At 36.4% G+C, this 21786-nt stretch overlaps 1 protein-coding gene across 15 annotated transcripts in view; it reads right to left on the reverse strand.

Annotated features, from left to right (window-relative positions):
- The window catches only part of YAF2 (YY1 associated factor 2), an 86150-nt gene that overhangs the window by 45594 nt on the left and 18770 nt on the right, over window positions 1-21786 (reverse strand). For 3 of the 15 annotated variants that reach the window (XR_014804042.1, XR_002344163.2, XR_014804041.1), the window contains 2 exons: window positions 17580-17651; window positions 17387-17486 (listed from right to left, as the gene is read on the reverse strand). The exons of 2 other annotated variants lie outside the window; for them this stretch is intronic. Coding sequence is in view for 3 of the 13 variants with exons in the window: in XM_021092542.2 (XP_020948201.1) it covers window positions 17580-17712; window positions 18406-18427 (155 nt within the window). In the remaining 10 variants the exon portion in view is untranslated. Of the gene's footprint in view, window positions 1-7194; window positions 7295-17386; window positions 17487-17579; window positions 17713-18365; window positions 18468-18542; window positions 18577-21786 lie in introns of those variants that run through there. 10 more of the 15 variants (XR_014804037.1, XM_021092540.2, XR_014804035.1 and 7 more) reach the window with 9 other exon arrangements.

Genomic DNA, 21786 nt, shown 5'->3' on the forward strand with positions numbered 1-21786 from the left:
AAAAACACACGGGAGAAAAATTCTATCAGGCACAATGTAAGCACTGAGTGACAAAGGTGGCAAAGAACCCAGTGCACTATAGAAACTGAGAAAAAGGCAGAAGACTACTGAGCAAGGAGAAGACAGTACATGAGATTAAGAGGCAGAGAGGCCACACTGGGTCTTCGAATGGGCCAAGTTTAAAAGTCGGGGCTTTATTATAGGTACAAAAGGTATCCTGAAATAGTTTTAAATTTTAAAATTGTGTAGAGAATGAACTAAGTGTGACACACTATTAGAACAGCCCTGACAAGAGATGGTGGTGGCTCGGAGTAACTGGCAAATGGTGAAGATGGATGGAGGTGAATGGATCTAAAGACTTCAATCGAGGTAGTACTATCACTCTTCTTCCCCTTCACCCAATTTTGGAATTCTACAGTCTACTTTTAGTTTTATTAAAGGTTACTTTTACATATAGTATAATTTGGTAGTTTATTAAAAATACATGCTACATAAACTCATTCATTCAGTAAATATTAGTCAAATGATTACTACTGCCAGGAAACATTCTAGGCATGGGAATAATAGCAAGGAAGAAAAAAAATTCCTAGCCTCATAGAGCTTACCATTGCAAAATAAAACAAAACTAAGCCTTCCTTATACATCTGATTATCTCCTACAATAATATTCTAAATTGGTAACTTTAAGGCATTTTCTATGTAATACGGTCCTTCATTCATTCCACAGGCATTTACTGAACACCATGTCTCACTCTACAGGTATATAGAAATATGCCCTCAAGGAGCACACATATATTCTAGTAGAGACAGGCAAATAAACATAAATATTACTACAAATTAGCACACACACATATTATTAGGTAGTAGTAGAAGAAAAATAAAGCAAGATATGGAAAGAGCACAGAAGTATTATTTTTCTGAAGGGAAATCAGGGAAGCACCTCTGAGGAGGTTACACTTAAGCAGAGTCCTCAGTGAAGTGCAGGAGTAAGTCATGCAGGTATCTAGATGTGAAATATGGCAGGAAAGGCAGGACCAACTGCAAAGGCCCTGAGGCACCAAGGCTGGTATGTTCAAAGAACACTAAGGTGACCAAAATGTCTGAACTGCAATGAGTGAAAGAGAAAATGATGAAACTAGTTTGAAAAGGTAGCCAAGGCCCACATCGTGTAAATGTAAAGCATTCCTTTTATGCAAGAACTTGGAATTTTATTCTAAATGGGATAGAAAATGAAGTAGGATGTGAAGGTTCTGAATAGGAGAGCAACATGATCTGACTAAAGTTAAAAATTACTAGGTCACTCTACCAGAATGGTCAAAATCTAGAGCACTGACCATGCCAAATGCTGGAGAGGATGTGCAGCAATAGGAACTTTCACTCTCTGTTGACGGGAATGAAAAACAGTACAGTCACCTCAGAAGACAGTTGGGTAACTTTTTACAAAGCTAAACACACTCTTACGATATAATCTAGCGATCATGGTATTTACCCAAAGGAGTTGAAAATTTACGTCCATACAAAAACCTACATATGGGTGTTTACAGAAGCTTTATTTATAATTACCAAAACTTGGAAGAAACCAAGATGTCTTTCTTCTCTTCCCTTTTTTTTTTTTTTTTTAAGGGCCACATCCATGGCATATGCAAGTTTCCAGGCTAGGGGTTGAATCCAAACTACAGGTGCCGGCCTACACCACAGCCACAGCAATGACAGATCTGAGCTGCATCTGTGACCTACACCACAGCTCATGGCAACGCTGGATCCTCTAACCCACTGAGCGAGGCCAAGGATCGAACCCACATCCTCATGGATACTAGTCAGGCTTGTTACCACTGAGCCACAACAGGAACTTCCTAGGATGTCTTTCAATAAGTGAATGAATAAATAAACTGTGGTACATCCAGACAATGGAATGTTATTCAGTGCTAAAAAGCCATGAGTTGCCAAGCCAGCAAAATACATGGAGGAACCTTAAAGGCATAGTGCTAAGTAAAAGAAGCCAATCTGAAAAGGCTACATGCTGTATGATTCCAACTTTATGACATTCTGGAAGGTATAGAGACAATAAAAAATCAGTTTTATGCCAGGGTTGGGGGAGGGAAGGATGGAAGAGGCAGAGGACTAAAGACTTTTAGGGCAGTGAAACTATTCTATATCATGTTATAATGGTGGATACATGCATAACATATTTGTCCAAACCCACAGAATGCATTAACCATGAGTGTACCCTAATGTGGACTTTGGGAGATAATGCTTTTTCAACACAGGTTCATAAATTATAACAAATGGACCACTCTAGTGGCGATGTTGATAATGGGGGATGCTACATAGTGTGGAGGCAGGGGATATACAGGAAATACCTACACCTTCCACTAGGTTTTGCTCTGAACCTAAAAGAGCTCTAAATAGTCTACTTAAAAAACAAACACTGTTTGCTTTAAAGGAGTGACTATAAATGGTATGAATGACATATGCCTTTGCAAAACAGTCTGGAGGAGATTTTATGGTAATATCCTTCTTATAGGTTCCCAAGTCAATCATATTTAGAATTTGTACTCAACAAGGTAAAGCTTTGAGACATGAAGATCCATAATTAAATTATAGCTCTACTGCCTAATGACTTTTCTTATGTAGGTCATTTAACCTTCTGGACACTGTTTTCTTGGGAAAAATAATTACAGCAATAATAGTCATTCTACAAGGAGATTTGTGAGGATCAAATGAAAACGAGCCCTGGAAACTTAAAAAAAAAAAAAAATTACCTGGCTGCTTTTAGAGACCAGATGGTAGGAGAGTAGAGAATAATCACAGGAACCAATTAGGAACTTACTAGAATAGGCAGGCACGAGATGAAGCTGGCTTATACTAGGATGGCAACAATAGAGGGTAGAAGAAGTGGCCGAATTCTAAATATATTGTGGAGGTATACGATCTGTAGATGAATGGGAAGTAAAGGGTAAGAGAGAGAGTGAGGAGAGAGGGGAAGAGAATGTGTCATAAGAGAAAAAACTTGGGGAGAGAAATCAAAGACCAATTTTGTTCATGATAATTTTGAAATACCTAGAAGACATAAAGTGGTGTTGCCTAAATAACTGCCTAGTATTTCACAGGCAAAGGAATGGGAGATAATCACTCCTAACTTACAGACAACACTAACTGTTTTACAGTCACATCTTAAACATGCACATGGTAAATATCAAAACCTTCCAAATACCAATATTAGTGGTTTCAATCCTTACTTAGTTTACAGTTAAGTGTGAGAAACAGAAAACAACACAAGTCAGAGTTCCCATGGTGGCGCAGTAGTAACGAACCCATGAGGATACAGGTTTGATCCCTGGCCTCACTCAGTGAGGTAGGGGTACGGCATTGCTGTGAGCTGCGGTGTTAGGTTGCAGACGTGACTCGGATATGAGCTGCTATAGCTGTGGCATAGGCCAGCAGCCGTAGCTCCTATTCGATGCTGCAGATGTAGCCCTTAAAAAAATTAATTAATTAATTAATTAAATAAAAGGAAAACTACACAAGTAGTTAAAATATATGCATTATGAAAGAAGTCCAAAATGGAGGAAGAAATTTAGGTAAAAATAAAAACTTCAGGCTCGATGTCAGTTTTTAAGGCATGAAGGAGATTACCAAGGAAAGAGGTCTGACTCATGAATAAATATAATCAACAGATAAACTGTCTTAGCCAGCAATATACTATAAGTAAAGCACAGGTTACTGGCAAATAACACCTTAAGAATAAAATTGTGGCACTAACTATAACTTCGATTTAAAGTAACATACATGAAACCATGTCAAGTGGTAAAACTAGAGATTTTTTAAGAAAGTATCACAGAAGTGAAAGGTAAGTAGATACCGAAGTAATCCCCCCCAAACCCAAAAACAAAATCCCACACAAACAAATTCTCTTAGGAGAACCTCCAAGTTGAAGCCTAGAAGTTGAACACAAATTAGAAGACTGAAAAGAATATTCTACACAATAGGATGAAGACAAAAAGTTTGCAGAATGGGATGGAAAGCAGACTATCAAAAGGAGCTGTATTAAGTGTTAGGGCTGGGATCAATTGAAGCATTCACAGAAATACACAGGATGGTTACCTAGGCAGACTGCATGGGAGTAGGGAAGGCTTTCCAAAGGATGTGACAGCTAAACTAGGGAATGAAATTAACAGGAATTAACCCAATCCTGGGGTGGGAAGCAGGAAGTCCTGGGGACAGAGAATGGGAAGAGAAGCAAAACAGCTCCCAAAGGGTGTTTGCAAAAGCCAGAAACAACAGAGCACAACAGAGGCAGGTGGATGGTGGATATGGCTGGGCATAAACCTCACTGGGAATGGCAACAGCTAAGGCTGAAGAAACAAAAAGGAACGAGCCCATGAAAGGATTTCTAAGCCTTGGTGAGGAGTTCAGACTTCACCTAACGAAAGCCTCTTGGCTGTACTAAAAGGCTCATAGCAAAGAAAAGAAATCAAGTTTAGAGAAGTGAGGGACCAGATCATCTAGAACAGGAGTTAAGAGCTCAATTAAATATTCAGACGAGATAGTGATAAAAATGAGTAAAGAGGACCAGATATACTAAAAACCCAAGAGACAACAGGGAGTGAAGAGACCTGGGGAGAGCAGAAAGCCCCCTCTAAGTGGGGCAAATTATTGTAATAAACAATGTGGCTCAGAACAAGTTGCCAGATCTTATAATTTTTACAAAGGTAGAAATTTGAAATTTTAAGAGAAATCGCCTTCATTTTTAATAATGGCAATTCAATTCCTTTGAAACATTGTACAGACCAACACTGAGAGGGCCAAACAAAATACGACCAAGAGTCAAACTGGTAGCACTAGTCTTAGGTTGCCACTTTACTGCAGAACCCCAAAGGCTGGTAAGCCGAGACCGCCGACTTGAACCTGAAAACAGCGGAGAGTTACTAGACACTTTAAAGAGGAAGGACATGTAACCACCACTTGAAAAGGCAGTGTCTGTCTTGTTCACTGCTGAAAAAGTAACGGACGTTGCAATGGTCTCAGAAAACTATTCAGAGATAAAGTTAAAATTGGAGCTTTTTTTTTTTTTTTTTTTTTTTTTTTTTTTTTTTTTTTTTTAATGAGTGTTATGGCAATAGGACAAACTAGAAGATAGAAGAGAAAGTAAACCAATCCAGTAATCCTTTGCGCCAACCCTAGCCCACTCCTTTACCAAATTTTAGTTTTCTTCAAAGTCAGCTGCTACCACATGCCTTCTTGGCTATTTAACTGCTCTGCCTCTAACTCAGAAATTTGGCCAACACACCAGTGGCCAGAGTTAGTGACTATAAGTTTTCACCTGGCTAGGGGCAACAAAATTTAAATAGAGTGAATGATCACAGTGGATGGGAGAATGAGAAGAATGTTATGGCTTCACTTTATCATCATGCCAGGACCTCGACTGCTTATTCCATAACCTACCCTAAGGCTGTCCACTGTTGGTAAAACTGCTACCTTACCATCAGGGATAAGCAAGAGTAAATTCAGCAAGAGTAACTATGCTGGGCAATCCCCTCAAGCAATAATGGGTTTGCCTGCATAGCAGGGTGGGGAGAAAACAGAATGGGATTGAGATTTTACTAAAAGGGAGAAAGAATAACAAAGAGGAGGTTAAGAAAGACTGGAAACTCTTACAAAAATTAAACAAAAATTAAGACAAGAAAATAAGTAACCTAGGAAACCCCAGAATCTGAATATTTATATATTCAGAGTCCAAGTGAGCTCATGCTGTAAGAACAAAGTCTGGCACTACCTGAAGTTAACGTAAAGATTCCTCTGCTGGTATTGGGACATACAGACAACTAGTATTAAAGGTTATAAATTCATTTACTGAGAATAATCTTCTTAAATGTCCCTCACCTAGGAAAGATGAAACCAAAAGCTATTAAAATGTCAAGTCACAGGTGTTGTACCTTAGTTATGGCTTTATTTTGCAAAATGTTCATTCTCAAACAGCAGAGAAAAAATAAGGTAATTTGAAAATCTCTAAGCACTCAGAGACTGCATCTTAGAATATGGGTACCCAATCCCCATAAAGTAAGGTGTCAGACCTCACCTTATAAAAAGAAGTCAACTATATGATGAAGCAGGAATCCTGCTTCAGGATGACAACTTTGAACCAAGAAAAGAGAGGTTTGTGACCTCGCTCGAGTGAGGCAGGTAACAATGACATTAATGTACAGCTCACTCTTGAACAACATAGGGGTTGGGGTGCCCCCCAGCCAGGCAGTCAAAAATCCAGATATAGTAGGCCCTTTGTATCCAGGGTTCCTCCTCATTTGTGGATTCAATCAATGGTGGATTGTGTAGTACTGCAGTGGTTACTATGGAAAAGAATCCACATATAAGCAGACCCATGCAGTTCAAAAGTCAACTATATAATCCCACCCACAAAGCCCATGCAGAAAATCTGAGTCTGATATTCTGATGAAAGTCTAAGTCTGATATTTTGATTAAAAGCTTAGAGGAAGCAAACTTTACACTTTATCTAAAGAAATTAAGCAGACCCAGGGTATCAGGGAACACCACAGAAAGACCTAAATGCTCTGTCAAATTTAGAAATAGTAGGGTTTTGGGTTATCAATGATCAATTATAAAGCTAAGCACCTATGAAGAGGGGAAGCAATAAAGGAAAAAAAGACTCAAAACACTTTTAATGAGAAGTAACAGAAGGAGAGAGACTAGTATTTTTCAGATGCTCCAAGTTTGCACAGTAGAATACAGAAGTACCACATGTGGGTCCTGAGCACATGAAATGTGCTAGTACAAACTGAGATGGGCTCTAAGTATAAAACAAACCCCAGATTTTAAAGACTGAGTATGAAAAAGATTGTGAAATACCTTTCTAATAATTGAAAGGGAATATTTTAGATATACTGGGTTAAATAAATACAGCATTAAAAGTAATTTCACCTGTCACATTTTATTTTTTTAATGTGGCTGCAAAAAATTTTTTTAATTACATATATGACTCCCTTTGTGGCTTACATTATATTTCTGTATTATATTTCTATAAGACAGTGCTGTTATAAGTTAGTCATGCTTAATGTGAAGGCTTAAGTTAATATGACTATTTTAACATTTTCATTGAATGTATATCATTTGTTCCTTTAAACTTCTCTTGAACATCCTGAATAAAATGATTTTAATGTGAAGAATAGTGACAGCTTACCAGACTGTCCAGAAAATAGACTGAATCAAATATCTGGGCAGCAGCTTGAGCCAGCAGGATTGTTCCACCAAATGTTAATCAGGCTCTCTTCATGTTATCTCTGGCAAAAGGGTTACACAGTAAGAAAGAAGCACTATGCACACAAAGAATAGGATTTGACCAAGAGTTTAACCAAAACTATGCAGCATAATAATATGCTGTGTTTTAGGATTTTTCTCAATTATAATAGAAGTGCTAAACTTACAATGTAAGATAAGTATCTTTCACTATAATTTGTTCAATGTTACCCACTCTCAGCAATTTTCAGATACTCAAATTCACCCTTTGAAGAAAGATCTCACCTAACACTGATTCCAATTTGCTACCGAGAAAAACACACCTCTCATGAGGGTAAAAGGAAATAATTATAACTACTTTTTATGAGATACCATGACAGATTTTAAAAAATAGTAGAATTCTCTTATTATAAACCTAATACCATCTGGAAACAGTCCATGGTCCATCTGGAAACTTGAAAAGGATGTGGTTTTAGGAAATCAAGAATTTCACAAGTAAGATACAGAACATAAACACTTTGACAAGACAGCATTGACTCTTAAGACAGAGAATACAATAACCCTGAGAAAAACAACTGTATCATCCCAATATTAGAAGACTAGTGGTTTAAAAAAATGTACTGGACTCAGCACAATGAAAATAAAATTGGATTTTAGAGATCCAAAGTTTTCTATAGATTAAAGTATTTCTCAAGCCAGAATTCCTTGGCATGAAACAATTCAAGACTTAGCAGAGTGTTCTAAGTCAAAACGCCTCAGACTTAGGTAATCAATGGAAGAAATGGAACCAATGGAAGACACCCTATAATGGCTTTAAGGAGAACTTTGGGTTCAGGAGCTAGTTAATTTCAGAGTGTGACAGTGCATCAGTTTTTTATTCAAACACTAGGAGTCTACTAAGCACAAGGCATTATACTAAGTTTTGGAGATACAATGATGAAAAAGAACAATCTCTGACCATTATATAGTTTATTCTCTGGTAGTTCTGTAAAAGAATTAAGAAGAAGGACTGCCATCAGTATTCCATTGCCTGTTTGTCTTGTCCCAATTCAAGCCATTTCCCTTTTCTCCTATTTGTCTTTGGAGGGGAGAGGCGGGCATGTAGAGACTGGGAATAAGAAAAGACATTTGCACATAACATACTAAATTAAAATTATTTTTCTTATTTCTTTGCCTGTACAACTCTGAGCTACCTAAAGAGAGAGGATGAAACCACCCTATGCTCATCACCTAACCCAGTGACCTGAACTCATCCGCTACTATCTCCCAGGAATAGAAAAAATTATAGCCATTGTGCTAGGGCCACTGTTTTCTTTTCTATATAACCAATACCAAGAATAAATAAAGATTAAAACAATAAAGGTCAATCATTCCAGTGTTTCCTTATGAAAAATAAGTATATACATTAAATGTAGGTGTTTAAAAGCTATAAAGTAATATACATATTCTTTAGGGAAAAATATGCCATTCCATTAGGTTAGTATTCTTTCACCAATCTCTCTAGATCTCCTTCACCACCCAACCCCATCCAGAGGTCAGCGGTACCATGAATTTGGCGTAAATGAAATATTGTTTACAGTATTCTGCAATTAACTTTTCCTGACATTTATGAGGTCTCTCCATGTTTATAAACATCAAAAGACAGCATGGCATAGTCGACTCTGGAGCCAGGCAACTGAGGTTTCAATCCTGGCTTTGAATCCCAGCTCTGCTATCTACCATCTATTAGAAGAGACAGGGTTATTTACCCCTCTACTCTTCAGTATTCCTGTATATAAAATGGAGATAATGATAGTGCCTAGGAGGACTAAAATGTTTAATGTTTAAAAAACGCTCAGAACAATTCCTGGGCGTATACAGTACAATTTCTTAAAAAAAAAAAAAAAAACACACCTCACTGATGATAAAAACCTTATCACAGATCTAGGTAATTCTCTGTTAAATAACGATTTTATATCTTATTTACCCATTATCTTATTTGTCTCTTATTGTAGACATTTAGATTTTTTCAAAATGAATATCCCTACACAGATCTCCCTGGGCAAATGTGCGAGTTTTTCTAGACTAATACCTGGAAAAGTGATACCCAGTTGGATACAGGGGTATGCACATTTTCAACTGTGTAACACTTACTTGATCTGAGATTTGCAATCTAATGGGTGAAAATTAATGGCTCAGTTTTTAAATGCACTTCTCTACAAATGGCACTAAGCATCGTCTCAGCCCAATTTCCAGTTTCTTCTGCTGTGAATTGCCTTAACACCCGCTGTTTGTTTTATTTGCATCGCCTATCTTATGCTTTTGATCTTTACATATTCTGGACAAAAATTCACTGTTACTACAAATCCTATACATACCTTCCAGTTACAACAATATGTATTAGTTTGGTTTATGATGCCTTATATTAAACCTGTTTTTCTTTTTGAGGGAGTCAAGTGTGTGTGTGTGTGTGTGTGTGTGTGTGTGTGTGTGTGTGTGTGTGTGTGTAGTTTTAATCCTTGATGGTTCATTCCCTTTTATTTATTTATTGTTTTGCTTTTTTAGGTCCACATTTGCGACATATGCAAGTTACCAACTTGGGGTCAAATCGGAGCTGCAGCTGCCGGTCACAGTCACAGCAACGCACTATCCAAGCCACATCTGCAACCTACACCACAACTCATGGCAACGCTGTATACTTAATCCACTGAGCAAGGTCAGGGAATGAATCCACATCCTCATGATTACTAGTCAGGTTCGTTACCACTGAGCCACAAAGGGAACTCCTAAATCTTTTTTGTGTGACTAGTTATATAAGACCTCACATACATACATATTCTATAAAAACACGTATTTTTCTATACTTTCCTCTTTTTAGAAAATAGTTCTTCATGTTTAGTGTCTAATTCAACTGGAATTTGAAATATGGTCTGAAGTAGAAATCTAGTTTCCCTCCCTATAGAAAAACCAATTCAATAGTCCACTTTTTCTTTCTCTGCTGATAGAAAATGCCATCTCCAGCACCTACCAACTTCTCAAATATGTATGGATCCATTTCTGAACTCTCTATTAATCTGTCTTTTCTTATATTAAGATTATACTACTTTCAAATACCATAAAATTTTATTTTACTTTTCTTGAGGTATAATTTATATACAGTAAAGTATACAAATACTACTGTACAGCCTGATTTTAAAATACATATACCCATGTAACCCAACTCAGACCAAGATATTAACATTTTTCGAAATCTAGAAAACTCCCTCACGCCCCCTCCCAATCAGTACCATGTTTCCAAGATAACCACTAACATGATCTCTATCCCGCAGACTAGTTCTACCTGTTTAGGGCTTCCTAGAAATGAAATCATACAACATGAACTCCTTTGTGTCTTACTTCTTTTGCTCAGCATTAAGTCTAGAAGACACATGTTGTAGAGCAGCTTATTTTTTTTCCCTGTTATGAAGGATTCTTTTCTAAATACCATAATTTTAAGATTACTCTAGGTATCCAACAGCGTAACTCCCTCCTCATTCTTTGTATTCTTTCAGAACAGTCCTGGTTATTTACGTGTCTTTATTTTTTTTAATTAATTAATTAAATTAAAGTATAGGTGATTTACAATGTTGTGCCAATTTCTACTGTACAACAAAGTGACCCAGTCATACATACATACACATATATATATACACACACATGCCCTTTCTTATGTTATCTTCCATCATGATCTATCCCAAGAGTCTAGATTAGTTCCCCGTGCAGTATAGTAGGACCGCACTGCTTACACATTCTAAATGTAATAGTTCGCACCTACTAACCACAAACCTCCAGTACATCCCACTCCCTCCCTCCCCAATGCTACTATTTCTTTTTCCCCTCATGCCCTGACCTTTTTTTTCCCTCTTTTTTTGGCTGCTTCATGGCATATGTAGGTCCGGAGCCAGGGATCAGATCTGAGCACAGATACACAGGCTACGATAGAGCTGTGCTCATGTGCTGGGTTGGAGATCAAACCTGTATCCTGATGTTCCAGAGATGATGCTGATCCCACTGTACCACAGTGGAAACTTTTACTTTTTATTATGAAGGTCATTTTCCACAAAATGAAAAAAAAATCCTACTGGGGTTTTTGTCTGAAACTACATATAAATCACAGAGAAGTTTTTTTTTAGCAATATTTATATTGCCCACCAATAATTATAGTATACCCTGCTTTTTATTCATGTCTAATTTTATGACCTTTAATAAAACCTTGGGCACTTTATGGAATTTGCTACAAAAGAGGTATTTTTTTTAATTTTATAATTGGCTCTTGCCAATTTGAATGTTGATCTTATACTGAGTAACACTGAATTCTCTTATTAACATAATGTGTTGACTTTTTTTTTTTTTTTGCTTTTTAGGGCTGCACTTGCGGCATACGGAGGCTTCCAGCCTAGGGATCTAATTGGAGCTACAGCTGCTGGCCTACGCCACAGTCACATCAATGCAGGATCCAAGCTGCATCTTCGACCTACACCACAGCTCAGAGCAACACCAGATCCTTAACCCACTGAGCAAGGACAGGGATCGAACCCACAAGCTCATGGCTCCTAGTTGGATTCATTTCCATTGTACCACAACGGGAACTCCTAACCTGCTGACTTTCCAAAAAACTTTTTTCTGGGGATATGTTCATCTCATTCTTTCTTTCCAATCCTTTTGGATTTTTTTGTCTCTTATTAGTAGAGATATGTTTGTCATATTCTTGATATTAAGAGAATGTTTCTAGGTTTCATCATTAAGCATGATGCCTGCTGTTTGAAGGAAAGCCTGTACTAGAAAAAAATTTCATTTCTCTTCATGGTCTGAGGATTACCTTTTTAAAAAAAATTAATGGATATTGATTTTTATCATATAGCTTTACTAGATCTTTCAAGATTTTTTCCTAAATCTTACATTATAAGTTACATTAACATAATTTTCAAATATTCTGCTATCCTTACATTCTTAATTAAAATTTTCATCTTTTCATGAATGAGACTTAATGTAATATATTTTCCCTTGTATATTCTTTGCAGTTTAGGTTTTGATAAACAACATGGCAGATCTCCCTCTTTTTCTTTTTATGGCTGCACCTGTGGCATATGGAAGTTCAAAGGCCAGGGATCCAACCTGTGCCTCTGCAGCAACCCAAGTCACTGCAGTTGGATTCTCAACCCACTGCACCAGCTGAGAACTCTCCTCTCCTATTATCTGTGTCAGTCTGTATAAAATTGGGATTATCTGTTCCCCAGAAGTAATATGAAATTATGATTACAAAATCACAATTAAAACCATTCCTTCTGGTACTACTTCATACCAATTAGAATGGCTTTAATCAGAAAGATGAAATGAAACTATTGGTGGAAGTGTGGAAAAACTGAGAACTTCATACACTGTTGGTGGGAAGTAAAATAGTAGAGCCACTCTGGGAAACAATCTGGCAGTTCCTTAAAAGGATAAAAAGAGTTACCATATGACTTAGCAATTCCACTCACAAGTATATACACAAGAGAAATGAAAACATACGTTCACACAAAATTTCATACACAAACATTGATACCAGGATATTCCTAATAAGGAAAAAATAGGGAAAAAACTTAAATAGCCATCAACTGATAAATGTGATATATTCATACAATGAAACAATGAAATATTATTTGGCCATAAAAAGGAATGAAGTAAATTGATAAAACCCACAACATGGCTGGACCTTAAAAATATTATACTAAATGAAAGAAGTTAAATCGCAAAAAGCCATATATTGAATGATTCCATTTATACAAAATGTCTAGAACAGGCAAACCTATAGACACAGAGAGTGGATTAGTGGTTGCATAAGGCTGGAGGGTTTGGGGAGAGCTGGGACTGAATACTAATGGATACACAGTTTCTTTCTGAGATGATGAAAATATTCTAAAATTGTACAATTCTGTAAAAATATTAAAAACCACTAAATCGTATACTTTAAATGTGTAAGTGGCATGGTTTATGAACTATAGCTCTATTAAGTTGACATTTTTAAAAAAACTTACTCTTCTTGGGGAAATTTACTACAGCTTCGTTCTCTTTAAGAGATTTTAGTTTCTATGGATTTTCTTTTTCTTGCAGAGTCAATTTCTGAATGATGTTTTTCCCTGAGAAAACAGACTATTACGCCAGGTTTTTAAATTTTATATACACAAATTAGGGGTGATTTCCTGTAATTTTTTTAAATTATAATTGTTATTTGTAACTGTACCCCATTTTACAATTTTATTATTTGTGTCATCTGCTTCTTGATTATTTCCAGAACCTAATCAATTAAAAGGATCTGCTTTGACTGAATGAACATTGCTATTATTTCTAGTGTTGATTATTCTCTATTTCACCAAATTCTATTTTTATTTCCTCTTTCTTGTGTTTTCCTTCTTTATTTTTCTTTAGTTTTTTGAGTTGTGTATCTAGCTCACTTATTTTCTTTCAATCTAAATCATGCTTTTAGGAGATCCCATCATGGCTCAGTGGTTAACGAATCCAACTAGGGACCATGAGGTTGCGGGTTTCATCCCTGGCCTCGCTCAGTGGGTTAGGGATCCGGCATTGCCATGAGCTGTGGTGTAGGTCGAAGATGCGACTTGGATCCCGAGTTGCTGTAGCTCTGGCATAGGCCAGAGGCTACAGTTCCGATTGGACCCACAGCCTGGGAACCTCCATATGCCATGGGTGTGACCCTAGAAAAAGACCAAATAAATAAATAAATAAATAATGTTTTAAAGTTATAAATTTACCCTTAAGCACCACTTTTCTTAATATCCCTTAAGTTTTGATACTCTGCTTTTGTGGTGATTCAATTCTAATCATTTCATAATTTCCACTATTTTCTTTTAATCCTTGAAAAGTCTTAGTCATTTTTTTCTTCAATACTGCTTCTTTACTATTTTCTGTATTTTCTCTTCTGGCACTCTAACTAGATATAGGTCGGAAATTTTCAATTTATTCTCTAAGATGTCTTACCTTTTCTTTTATATTGTTCATCTCTTTATCTCCCTGTGCTCTGGTCCTGGAAGAGTTATCAACTTTATCTTGAAATTAACAACTCCTTGGAGTTCCCACTGTGCCGCAATGGGATCAGTGGCATCTCTACAGCACCAGGACGCAGGTTTGATTCCCCAGCCCAGTACAGTGGATTAAAGGATCCAGCTCTGCAGCAGCTGCGCTGGCCTGGGAAATCCAAATGTCATGGGGAGGTGGAGGTGCAAAAAAAGATAAAAAACAAAACAGAGACACAAAAAACCCCAAGCAACAACAAAAAATAACTCTTCAGCTGTGTCTAATCTATTTTTCCCATTGATTATTTTATAATTAGCTATATTTTTCAGCTTCAAGATTGCAATTGGTTAATTTATATATCAATGTATACTTCTTTTGTGCTTGTTGTTCTTCAATTATAATGCAATGTACTCTGAATAATTAAAAAAGGAATAGACATATTTAAGCTATTATAATTTTAGGTGAAATATTCTTTGAAAAACTCTCCATTATAAAATTCTTCTTTAATGTCAAAAAAAAAATTACCACTTCTTAAAAGCTCACCTGACCACTATTCTACTTCCCACTGTGACTACCTGCATCAAGGCATAGAAAGAGTAAGTTCTATTATTGCCATTTTAGAATTAGAGAAACTGAAACACAATAAAGTAATTTTTAAAATACCTTCTTTTCAACTTTTTTTTGAAAAATGTCAGAGCCATAGAAAAGTTCACAGGGCACTGTTTAAAGCTATACCCTTCACCTACATTCCAAATTAACATTTGTCAGATTTGCTCTTTTTATCTCTTTACACACACATAACATACACCACACCCAAATACCCACATATTTTTTTTTCTGATCCCATCATGATCTTTAACTTCAAAATATTTCATCATGTATCTCTAAAGAAATTCTCAATACACCACCATACCATATCACACCAAGAAACCAGGAGACTGAATGATCGGCAGATTCAAAACAAATACTTGAGTAATGTGACTAAATGTTCATCTTGGCTTGTCCTACAGGACCCAAAGGGGTTCTCCAATGATTATTTCTGAAGTGACATTCAATCTGTCAAAGAGCATTTCCTTCCTTCCACGACCCTGAAATCAGATTTCATCTACTGCTTCATCGGACAGGTATCTTAAATACAACTATTTCTGAAAAATCAAGCAATAATCTTCTAAGATATTCAAACCTCAAAAATAAAGTATACTGAATTTCTGGTTTGCTTTCTTATACTACACAGAGCCTTTAAAGTGAATGAAAACAAATTAATACTCTCAAAACTATACACTCTTTTCTAATGTGCAACAGAAATTTACAGTGTACTAAACAACTGTAATTTACCATACTAGCTTTGAAGGAAACAAGTTGCTGTTCCTGAAAAAGTATACAATACAAACAGGATTGATGAGCCAAACGAATCTGTTTTATAAATGACAAAACCAGTAAGTATATTTGTGACTCTACATGAAAAAATAATTTTTCAATTGGGTATGGTTAATCTTAGTTACTAATATTAGGAAGCAAGATAAAAAATAATAAAATCTGGAGTTCCCGTCGTGGCGCAGTAGTAAACGAATCCGACTAGGAACCATGAGGTTGCCGGTTCGGTCCCTGCCCTTGCTCAGTGGGTTAATGATCCGGCGTTGCCGTGAGCTGTGGTGTAGGTTGCAGACGCAGCTCGGATCCTGCGTTGCTGTGACTCTGGCGTAGGCCTGTGGCTACAGCTCCAATTGGACCCCTAGCCTGGGAACCTCCATATGCCGCAGGAGCGGCCCAAGAAATAGCAAAAAGACAAAAAAAAAAAATAATAATAATAATAATAATAATAAAATCCTATCCTTGTTCTCAAAGACCATTCAAGTCAAGCTTAAGAGTTTTATATCAGAAGAAATAGCAATACAAGCTGAAACTAATATTTGAAGCAAAACTGTATTATACAGATAAAAATTAAATGATCACAAAAATACTTAAGAATAATCAGTGATCAGATAAGAGCTAACAAGAGAGGTTACTATGTGATGCTAGGCACTGTTTTAAGTACAGTCCATGAATTAATAAAGTCAATCCTCATAGCAATCTCATTTTTCTACCAAAGCAAGAGAGATAACAGAGATGCTAGCATAAAAGGATTTATCTAAGGGACAGGATTTGGCCTCAACCTTAACATGTAGAAAAGTAGAATGGAAAGAAGGTCATTTCAAGAAAATGGAAAGGCAAAAGCCAAAGCATAAATATGACAAGTATCCAGGAAAAACCAAAAGTTGCAAACTGAAGATACTAAAACTGGATAATTAGGATGGGACTGGATTATGAGAGGCCCTAAGTACTCAGCAAATGGATGAAACTGTATACAAACAGCAAGAGCACAGCACCACTACAGGCTCTTTATGTGCTAAGGTGGCCTTTTAGAAATGCTAACCTGGTAACAATGCAGAATGAGTTGGAGAGAAATGGGAAACAAGGAATCTGTCCAAGTTTAACATTTACCTACATAAACAGGGTTGGTATTTCACAGCTCACACTGAACCAACTGTGCCACCCTTTACATCAATAAGTCCACCCACTATGAACAAGAAAGTGATAAATACAACTGCAACATACCCTGAATTATTTCCAAATACACCTTCATAAAATTAAAAAGGTACACTGAAACTATGTCAGAAAGAAATGTTAGTCAATTAACATGAAACTATTCTTGCTGTCCAGTACTATGCTGAAAGACTTCGGATGAATTTAGCATAAGGAGAAATTTTACAATATGAGTATATACTTCAATAAAAGCAACATCAAAGATAAAAATTAAAATAATTCAACATATGATTTCCTCACATTGCTTTAAAACTATTACACTATTTACCAGAAGGTAATAAATATATAATTTTTAATACATAGCTATTATATAAATGACATAGTTTAAAAGTAATGTCCCATTTATTCATATGCCCATTAAGAACTAGGTATTTATTACCCATACAGTAAATTCCATGAATCCACATCAAACTTACAAAAAGGAGCTATCCCAAACAACTTCTCTTTGTAACTACATAAACTGCTGAAGAGAAAAAAATGTAGGAAAAAAATCTCAAGTCTGTGAAAACTAGATTACTTACCAGTAACTTGAGTTATCCTATTGGGTCTTTTCCCTCACAGATCCACCTCTCTTGCCCTTCTGTCCAGCATGAGAGTCTTCCTGATGGGCATCCACCGGAACTGAGGGGGCATGCAGTACAGACGTATATGTAAGAAAGTTGGGGGGAGGGGGTTTGAGAGATGCTAGAGACATGCTTCAGTGTGCTTGCTTACCTTCCTGAAATTGGAAATTTCAACGGTCCCTTGGTCCTCGAGGCATTCACAATAACTTCAAAGAATGTGGATCTGTGGAGATTACCCAATAGGAGAACTCCAGTTACTGGTAAGTGATCCAGCTTTTTCTTCTCTATCAGAATAAGAAGATTGTTTAATTTTATTTGAGATTATTAATACATGTAGAAATACAGGGGAAAGGGTTGTAAATTCATCAAATAAATACACAAACAATGTGCTAACTATAAGGTCAACAGAAAGTTGCGGCATTATCAGAAACACAAACCAGGAAAAGAAAATGATTTGAATGCTTTCATTTAAAAATTTCCACTATACAAACAGCTATATTTTAACATATAAAAATATCAGCTATCAGACTATTCCACATGACTAAAACACCATCATTTTTTCATATTAGTACAAGGATAATTAGCTGACAAAATCTACTATTCCTTAACTAGCCATTGTTGTTAACATTGATTCAATCCTAGTGTAAAGCCACCACAGTGGATTAACAATCTGTAAGACTTAAAATAAAAAGCATCAATGCAATTCCCATTCATCACTCAGTAAGTGTTTAAAGTAGCTATTTGTCACCTGTAACAAACCAACCACGTATACATACATAAATACGCCAGGCCACTGATAAATAATAAAGCTAATTTTAATGTAAATACGAGTACATAATATAGTATTTTTTTATTAACTGTTATACTTTTTAATTTGGACCTGTCATTAAAAAGAAAAAAAAAAACTCTATTTCTAACAAAATAAAGATCTTCTCACTAGAACTTTATCTTCAGGCTCACATGAAGATACCCTTTACCTTTAACACAACACACGTTCATTTTAATGTGCAACAGCAAGAATGTCTTCAAACTCTAGCTCCTATTGAAGGAACGGATATGTGTCAGTAACAGATTTCCCTTTACCATTATATTGCTATTTAATAATTACTCTTACCCTCAAGAAATATATGGATTCATGCTTCTTCATTCTATGGAAAAAATTAAAGATGTATAGCTTTTCTTTTAAGAGTAAACAGCATAAAATGGTATATAAAACATTATTCAAAAAAACCAAATTGAAAATGTAGTTCTAATGAAAATCTTACATTTCAATCTTGTTATGAGGTATTTGTATTTAGTAAAGGCTGACAGCACCATGTCAAAATTTTTCCTAGATTCCCACTTAAGATACAAACTGTCTTAAATTTTATTTTAAAAGGATATAATTTTTTAGTTTTAAAAAAAATGGCAATTAATGCATTAGTTTTTTTTGGGGTTTTTTTGTTTTTTTTTTTTTTTTTTGTCTTTTTGCTATTTCTTGGGCCGCTCCCACGACATATGGAGGTTCCCAGGCTAGGGGTCCAGTCGGAGCTGTAGCCACCGGCCTACGCCAGAGCCACAGCAACGCGGGATCCGAGCCGAGTCTGCAACCTACACCACAGCTCACGGCAGCGCCGGATCGTCAACCCACTGAGCAAGGGCAGGGATAGAACCTGCAACCTCATGGTTCCTAGTCAGATTCATTAACCACTGCGCCACGATGGGAACTCCAATTAATGCATTAGTTTTTAAATGACCCATTCGTGCAAACATGGGCACTACACAGACCTCAATTTCTAACTGTAATTCAGAGATAAATGCCAAAAAGGTCACCTAGTTAACTTTCCTAACTTCAATTCCCTGAAGAGTGAGCAAGTACATGGCATGAAGGTCCTATGGGTTTGGACTGAAGACACAGGTACAGAAGCATAATCCAAATATTTTATGATATAAGCTAGGGGTCATTAAGAACTAAATAATAATTTCCAATATGTATTTATAGCAACACACACAGTCTCCTTTTAGACTCAGATCTTATGAATTTAAAATAAAATCAAGGAGTTCCCATCATGGCTCAGCGGTTAACAAATCCAACTAGGATCGATGAGGATGTGGGTTTGATACCTGGCCTCGCTCAGTGGGTTAAGGATCTGGCATTGCCATGAGCTGTAATGTAGATAAGATATGCGGCTATGATCTGGCATTGCTGTGGCTGTGATGTAGGCTGGCAGCTGTAGCTCCAATTTGACCTCTAGCCTGGGAACTTGCATATGCCACAGTGCAGCCCTAAAAAGACAAAGATAAATAATTATAATAAAGTGTACTTAAAAAAATTTTAAGAAAATTAAAATATCTTGAAAATATTTTAAGGTAACCAAAAAAGCCACTTAAGAGACCAGCATTCAAAGCTGTTTGTTGTTGTTGTCATGCCATAAGCTCAACTAAGATGGACTTTATCCAGATGACTTGGAACAGAAATTCCAGAAATTAGGCCACTCTATTCAAAACTTTGCGGCCCATCCACAAAAAGGTACTCCTTAGTAATCAAAGAACCAAATCAAGCATTTCATTAATGAGAATCTACTCTATAAAATCAATCTGAACTTTAAAAAAAATCTACTCGGAAAAAAAAATGAGTTAGCTAACCTTTACTTCCACAATGTCCACTGGTTTGGACATTACCTCTGGGCTGGAAGCAACTTAAATTACAACTAGTTTTGTGATTCCAGATAAACTATTTTCTAATTTCCAATTAAGATTTAATGTATGATATTACAGTTGCAGAAAGTTATACACAGTAAATGCTGGACTTAATATCCTCTAACAGTATAATAAAAATTTAATATTATACGCATATTCACACATACTTAAAAGACATTATTGATGGTTCATAATTATTGGGCGAAGTGTGTTTTGGTTATTTAATTAACCAAAAAATAAGGTCAAAAGTAAATTATAAACTCACTTATTAAATAATGTCATTTAGAGAAACTGTCATCTTTTTTTGCTCCTTGAACAACTCAACAGATAAAAAGACATCTCTTAAAATTTCCTTTCCCTCAGTTTTATCCACTGCTCTCCATGATCTCATAAAGAAACAGAAACAGTACTATTTTCCTAACATAAATTAAACTAAAATCAAGATGTAAAAACAATATTTATCTAAAAATAGAGGTAGGGAGTTCCCATCGTGGCTCAGCAGTAATGAATCAATAAGACTAGTGTCCATGAGAATGAGGTTTGATCCCTGGCCTCGTTCTACAGGTTAAGGACCCAGCAGTGCCACGAGCTGTGATGCAGGTTGCAGATGCACCTCAGATCTGGCGTTGCTGTGGCTGTGGTGTAGGCCAGTGGCTATATCTCTGATTTGACCCCTAGCCTGGGAACTTCCATATGCTGCGAGTATGGCCCAAAAAATAAAAATAGGGGTAATGGTAGAACCTACCTCACATAACAGTTGTGAGGATTAACTAAGTTAATGTGGGTAATGAACTTACAAACAATGCATGGAATCTAATTACATATTAAACTGTAACATAACCATCAGAAATATCATTATTTTCAAATGATTTTATATATCTTTTAAAAAAACTACTAAAAATTCTAGAGTTCCCTTTGTGATTCAGCAGGTTATGAACACAACATAGTGTCCATAACGATGCAGGTTCAATCCCTGGCCTCGCTCAGTGGGTTAAAGATCTGGCGTTGCTGCAAACTGTGCCGTACATCACAGATGCAACTCAGATCCGTTGTTGCCGTGACTGTGGCGTGGGCCTGCAGCTGCAGCATCGATTCAACTCCTAATCCAGGAACTTCCATGTGCCACAGGTGTGGCCATAAAAAGAAAAATAAATAAATAAAAATTCTAAGTTTAGAGATTGGTACAGTTGGCTCTCTGTATCTGGGGGTTCCACATACACAGATTCAACCAACTGTACATCAAACATAGTTTGAAAAAAATTCCAAAAAGTTTCAAAAAGCAGAATGTCATAGATGCAACTAGAGATTCTCAAACTATGTGAAATAAGTTAGGAAGACAAATACCATATGATATCATTTATATGTGGAATCTAAAATGTGGCACAAATGAACCTATCTACAGAACAGAAAGATTCATAGACACAGAGAAAAGATTTGTCGTTGCCAAGTGGGGGGGGGAGTGGGATAGACTGGGAGTTAGGGGTTAGCAGATGCAAGCTACTACGTTTAGAATGGATAAACAATGAGGTCCTACTGTATAGCACAGGGAACTATAACTAGTCTCTTGGGGTAGATTGTGATGGAAGATAATATAAGAAAGGGAATATGTATGTATATGTGTATGTATATATATATGAATATATGGATGGGTCACTTTGCTGTGCAGCAGAAATTGGCAC

The sequence above is a fragment of the Sus scrofa genome, chromosome 5 (assembly GCF_054392235.1).
Source record: "Sus scrofa isolate SSC_HxYL_T2T_F1_AM1 chromosome 5, Sscrofa_HxYL_maternal_Yorkshire_Landrace_v2.0, whole genome shotgun sequence".
NCBI classification, from domain to species: Eukaryota; Metazoa; Chordata; class Mammalia; order Artiodactyla; family Suidae; genus Sus; species Sus scrofa.